This window comes from Cicer arietinum, chromosome 4, assembly GCF_000331145.2.
Source record: "Cicer arietinum cultivar CDC Frontier isolate Library 1 chromosome 4, Cicar.CDCFrontier_v2.0, whole genome shotgun sequence".
Taxonomy (NCBI): Eukaryota; Viridiplantae; Streptophyta; class Magnoliopsida; order Fabales; family Fabaceae; genus Cicer; species Cicer arietinum.
This window is the reverse complement of record NC_021163.2, coordinates 4,536,404-4,543,384: the sequence shown is the minus strand read 5'-3', so window position 1 is coordinate 4,543,384 and position 6,981 is coordinate 4,536,404. Positions and strand designations below refer to the sequence as shown.

At 25.8% G+C, this 6,981-nt stretch overlaps 1 protein-coding gene across 1 annotated transcript; it reads left to right on the top strand.

Annotated features, from left to right (window-relative positions):
- The first annotated feature begins 4,395 nt into the window (after positions 1 to 4,395).
- LOC101513036 (protein LIGHT-DEPENDENT SHORT HYPOCOTYLS 1) lies at positions 4,396 to 5,860 on the top strand. Its single transcript, XM_004495518.4, has 2 exons — positions 4,396 to 5,241; positions 5,590 to 5,860. Exon 1 carries the CDS (start codon positions 4,652 to 4,654, stop codon positions 5,183 to 5,185), a length of 534 nt encoding a protein of 177 aa, XP_004495575.1. The 5' UTR covers positions 4,396 to 4,651; the 3' UTR covers positions 5,186 to 5,241; positions 5,590 to 5,860.
- Positions 5,861 to 6,981: the final 1,121 nt, after the last annotated feature.

Genomic DNA, 6,981 nt, shown 5'->3' with positions numbered 1-6,981 from the left:
TTTACTAAAATATTAATATTATTTCATATTATTTTATTTATATATTAACAATTCTAAATAAATTTATTTTACATTGTTTATAAATTTAAATCTTTAATACTAAAATTATTTAAGTAAATAACTAAAATTTAACTTTTTATAAAACAGTAAATTAAATTTTTATTTTATATAATTATTTTAAAATTTTATTTTATTTTTAATAAAATTAATAAATTTAAAATGTTTATTTGAATATTTGGATATATGAACATATATATAAAGTAAATATTAAACAATATTAAATTTAATAAATTGAAATATCAAAATTAATATTAAATATTTAAAATAAATTTTTAAATATTTTATATAAATAATTTTAAATAAAAAAATGTTTTATATATTTAAAAAATATTAATTTTAAGTTTAAATATATCTTAAATCTTTGGAGTTATAACTTCTTCTTTTTTTTTTAATTTTAGTTATCGTAATTTTTTATTTATTTTCATCATACAAATACAAATTCATCTATGATTTGATGGAAAAAAAATTTTAGCGTAACAATGAGTTAATTTGATCTATTAACAAATACATGGTTTGAAAAACAAATAATATATATTTAAGTGAACCACATGATAATTATTTGCTTTGTGGTAGACAAAGTTAGAAGGTTGAAAGTGAATAAATTTTATTTTATATATATTATCAGCAAAGTGAGTTCAAGGTTAAATAGTTGAAGAAATTCATTATCAAAATTATTCAACAAGTATATATTTATCAAACTTTTTTCTTGAGAATATTTATATTTAATATATCAATGCAAAATATCTATTATGTATTTTTTATATATATCAAAAAAAGTCACTGTTTTTTTTTTTTTGAAATCTTCATAAAAAAAAGAAGATAAACAGTTATATTGATCTATAAATGTATGAGGTGCACTATAATCTCTAAATGATTGAAATTGCAATTATATCTCTAAGAATTTGTTTTATTAATAATTTTATAAACTGAATTGATAAAAAAAATACATTAAATAACTGAAAACATATTTTAGAATTAAAATAAATAAATAAATAAAACATATTTAAATATATTTATAATACCGCTGTACACATTCAGATACGTGCTCTAAATCTATTCTATCCCCAGTCGGGTGTGTTGGTGGAATTTAAGCCAACAAATTAACCCTTTATGCCAACGAACTGAAACAATAGATTAAAGCACCAAATTTTAGAAAAATTCAGCAGAAGTTTGAGTCCCCCGGCAAATAAACAGATACCTCTACCACAAACAGTATTTATATTTATATTGCCAAATAATCACAACCATCAAATTATAATAACTTTATATTTTTTTTAATTATTTTAAATATTATTTAATAAGTAATTATATTGTGTAAAAAAAATTACACTAATAATACATAAAAATGAAAAATCATTTTAATTTGATGGTTGTGATTATTTAAAATAATTTAAAACATTATAAAGTTGATGGTTGTTAGTAAATTAATCACAACCATCAAACATTATAAAGTTACTAACAACCATCAAATTTACTAACAACCATCAAATTATAATATTATTTAAATTTACTAACAAACATTAATTACTAAATTTAAAATATGTCAAACATTAATTAATAAAAGTTTTATCATTAATCTTTTTATGATAATTTTTTATCTAATTTTTAAAATAAACAATTAATTAGTGTTTTTAATAGAAAATTATTGTTTTTTTAAATAAAAAATTAATTAATATTAAAATATTTAAGTTTATGTTATTAGATTAAATATACATTAATGCGTGAATATTTTGCAAATTCCACGTTAACTCACTTTACTATTGAGTAATTAGAATTGTCTAAACAGAATAACATAATAACCAACATGTTTAGGGTCGCGAAGTTTCGGACTATTCCATCATTTTATTATTTTTTTCTTTTTTGTTGTGATTTTTGGTTATGTCATGCGGTTAACTCTAAGTTCGAATGGGCTAATTTATCACAGGTGCACATTTTTTATGGTCAGATAAAAAAAGTCCTATTAAAAACCAAACTTAAAATTTAAAGTCAAACTCTATGTATTTATCGAATTTATCTCTCTGATTCTAATCTCTATTTAATAATGTTTAATTTCTATTTATCTTGTATCTAAAGCATTTTTTTAACAAAGTTTTATTTGAACTACATGTTTCACAATTTACAATCTTATTTTTGTCTACATTCAATGATATAAGAATTACATGAAAATAGACGTGATATGTTAAAAAATATGCTAAAAAAAATGACATAAATATGTTATATTAAAAAATTATTACACATTTCTCTTATTTTTCAAGTTAGTGGTCATTTTTTAACTCTAATTTTTAACAATAACTTATATAGCGAGTAATTTATTTGCATTATTCTTAAATATAGTTTTTGATTAAAAAAAAAATATTGCTATAAACAATAATTTATTTGTGAATAGTGGGAATATAAGTTCTATTTATGAAAATATCTTTTTAAGTAATTTGATATTTTTTAACTAATTAAATTGTTAACTCCGCTAAACATTTTAATTAATTACTCGCTATCGATTATAAATTATCATTAATTTATTTAGTATCTACCAGATACTATATTAGATTGAAATATAAAAAAAGTTATTCAAATTAATATGTAAATATTTTAAATTATTATTTATACTTTATTTCGGTGCCAACGGATGATGATGATGATAATATGCTATATGCTCATTTTAATCAAAGAGAAGGTTAGACTTGAATGTCACATAGGAATAAGGAGTTGGGTAAAAGGAGAAAGAAAGAACCTAACTACGATCTAATTTTACAGAAATTGCAGAAAAACTTCAATTACTTTTCCAGTCATTTTCAGTAAAGCGTTGATGTTACATCTTACAAGACTTGTGGGGGCTCCCATTCCATCCCATGCTTTGTTTTTTGTATTATTCATTATTATATAAAAAAAACAAAAATATGCAATAGATACCTACATATTTAAATGACATATTAGACATAAAAATTATAGAAAATAATGTAATAGAAAAAAAAAATAAATAAAATATTAAAAATATTTATATACAATTGTTGTATAAAAAATTCAATAAAATGATCGGAAGGAAAAATTAACAGAAGTGACACTTCAACAACTACTCGGCCAAAGGTGGACTCAGGAAAAAAGTTTATGTCATCAAATTCCACACAAAAATAGAAGATACGTAAATATTAATATTGCCTTAAACTCTTCCGTAAAAAAAATACTGTATTAAACTCATTATTTGTTTAAGATATAGTAATGTATTTCTAAAAAGAAAATTTGTATTCCTTAAAAAAAACAGTATATTGTAGAATAAAAAATATTAAGACAATGCTATAAGATAATATATTATAACTTTTTAAAGTAAGTAATAAAATTAGACATACATACATACATAGTAGGGTTTAGGTTTAAGAAATTATTAATTATACATATATAGATTTGGAGATTTGAGTTGGAATTCGGGATCTGCCATCTCCAAAAGGAAAAGAAAAAATCTATTATTTAAGATAAAAAAGACATTCTTCGACCACTACCTTTTGTAATCACAACAATCTTAAAGCGCTGGTTAACAAAAAAAAAAAAAAGGAAACAATAATATGAACAGGAATATTCAATCAATATTTGAACGGCCCACTATGGAGAAATTATGTCACGTGAGCAACTACCACCCTAAATGGCACCTTAAAGTAATGTTTTATTGTTTCCATTTTAAGTAGAAAGATAGTTTACTTTAACTACAATATATTTATTCTACGTAAATATATCTATGGATCTATTTATTGGTTCCTACAACATCCACATTAGTAGCTTAATAAGAGCAATCCGTTGGACATCCCGAAATGAGTAATGCTGGCCTGCCCCTATTTGTTGGTTTTGAGATTAGAAAATACAAGTGTTATGTTTTCTACTCTAAAGTGGAACAGAACACATGCCGATACTTTTACCATTTATAACAATGGCAATTTGGCATTCAACCCTTCCATAACAAACACCTTATCGGGTTAACGGGGGCTACCTTGGTTTTTGTATTAGTAGTAACAAACTACTACTACTACTACTATATATGTTGCTTCATTTAGGATCAAGCAAATAACTTACTTAAAAATAATTAGTTATAAAAAAAGAGTTAAACAAATAAATTACTAAAATAAATAAAAATGGAAGTAATTGCACGCGCGTAAAAGAAGAGTGAGGAATAATGAAGATGATGATAGTGAGAATTTGAAAAGTGTGTCTGGTCATCTTTGGTCACCATCATGAGTGCTCACTGCCAAACTTTGTCCTGTTTTGAAACACCAAAAAACCAAACAATCTCTTCTCCTCTCCTCTCTTCTCCTCTCCTTCATTTAACCCTTGGTTTCTTCTACTCACACTCTCACTTCCACTTTTCTGGAAACAAATATACTATACCTCACCCTTTTACCCACAATTCATTCCCCTCCCTCACACCTTCCATTATTAACCCCAACCAAATTCAACTAATCTAAACAATCACTTCACTTCTCTCTCTCTCTCTCTGACATACAATATTCTTCTTCCTCTCATCTCTCACTGCCCAGGTTAATTACTCTTCTCCCAATCCATTACTAAACCCTAGTAACCAACCTCACTATTAATCCAGATCTAGGTCACCATGGATTTTCCAGACTCAACACCAGTAACATCACCATCTTCACCGACTAACACAAACAGTGGTGGATCAAGTTCAACAACATCCTCAAGCCGTTACGAAAACCAAAAGAGGAGAGACTGGAATACATTCTGCCAGTATCTACAAAACCACCGTCCACCACTATCATTAACACTATGCAACGGTTCACACGTTCTTCAATTTCTAAACTACCTCGATCAATTCGGTAAAACGAAAGTCCATAACCATCCTTGTCCTTTCTTTGGAATCCCTAACCCTCCTGCTCCTTGTCCTTGTCCTCTTCGTCAGGCGTGGGGTAGCCTCGACGCTCTCATCGGTCGCCTTCGTGCTGCTTTCGAAGAGAATGGTGGTCGACCTGAATCCAACCCTTTTGGTGCTCGTCTTGTTAGGATTTATTTGAGGGATGTTCGTGATTTTCAAGCTAAAGCTAGAGGTGTTAGTTATGAAAAGAAAAGAAAAAGACCTAATAATAATAATAAGTCTAACAATATTACTACTACTACTACTGCTCCTTAATTCCTCTCTTTCAGATCTCTCTATTCAATCCACCTACCATCACAAATTCTTATAAGGTATAATATTATATACTCTATTTTCTTTTTTATCTTCATGTTTATGCTTTTTCATTTCCAATATTCATTACTGAGGGATGTTGGTTACATGCCCCTTGTTTGGATTCTAGAGTTAGTTAGTTACTGAACTTCTATATATGGAGTATTTTATTTTATGTAATCATTTCCTATTTTTTTATCAATTATTTTTCTCTCTATATAGAGTATTTTATGTAATCATTTTGTATTTGTTTTTTGTTTTTATCAATTATTAATAGTAACTAATATGAATTTTAAAGATTTTTCTTTATGAAATGAATTATTAGTTTTTGATGATCTGATTTGTAACATTTTGTGTTTTTTGATTAGGTGATTTTTATGTCTAAGAAGAGGTGTTTGATGTGGAATTAATTATGAGTACTTACTTTCTTGAGTGAAGGTGAAGTATGTATGGTAAACGGTGGAAATTAAGTACTGAGCTCGATCTCTTGCTACCAACAAGTATGCTTTTGATCATAACTATAGCTAGTAGTATTAGTAGAAGAAAATGTTAAGATTCAATTCTTGTACTTAATCTTGTACGTACATCTAATGAATGTATTTGTGAAGCATGTGCTTTGTTGAAAATTATTTAACTTAATTTTCCCGGGATTAATATATAGGATTAGGTGTGGATATATATTTGTCTTCCATTAAATACATATTATTTATACCCCTAATAAATATTATAAATAAAAATTAATTATTTTTTATTCTTTTAATATTAATATTTTTGATATACTTTTATTTTAATAAAATGTTATAAAATTTAATAAATATAAAAATAATTACTTTTGTGTTCCTTCTTTGAAATTTTACTTTTTAAGAGGTGGAACGATTTGCTAATAGCTATAGGATGATTTTTTTTTATTGATGAATACACACACAATTACACCCATTTTGTGTGGGCACTCTTTAAAACCAGAGTGATATTAGGAAGTTTGATTAAATATGGAAGTTATTACTTGAAGATTTAGGTGAGCTTGAAATAGTATTGATTAAGGTCGCAACAGCCTACATGATGATTGATGTCTGTGTACTAGGCACTAGATAGTATATATATATATGTATATAATAATAATTAAAGCAATCAATCTATTATTACTAGATAGTTGGAATATATATAAAAAAAGTAATATAATCATTAAAGCAATCAATCTATTATTGAAAGAAAGTATTCACTAAGTGGTTCATTAGAAGAAGAAGAAGAAAAAAAAAACATTGATAAAGTGGAAGATTCACGACCCTAATACGGCATTGATCAATTTGAGTATAATATAGTTGAAGATAATTCAGCGGTTAAGATGGTAGTCGATCAAGATGTGATGGGATTTAAGTTTGATATTTTAAATGATATAATACAAAATAAACCCTCTCCCATCATCATCAACCCATTTTGGTTTTCTTTCTCCATTCTTCACTCTAGAGGGTACTTTAGGGTTGATTTTTGTTTTGGAATCATCACCTAATAAAGAGTATGTCAAAACAAATATATAATCGGATGTGGCAATCAAATATTAATAACGTTTGAAATACTTTAGATGGACTCTAACTGGTAAATTATAATTAAAGAATAGTGGAACACCGTTTTAACAAAAATATAAAATAAAATAGAACAGCAAAACACAGGTGGTAAAAATGGTTTTACCATTCAAGATTGTTTAGTTGGCAAATTTACAATAATAAATGGTACTTTATTTATTTTTTGTGTTGGACAATTCA

Bases quoted from the DNA above. Each gene is read 5' to 3' on its own strand.
- LOC101513036 (XM_004495518.4), top strand. From the start codon at position 4,652: ATGGATTTTCCAGACTCAACACCAGTAACATCACCATCTTCACCGACT.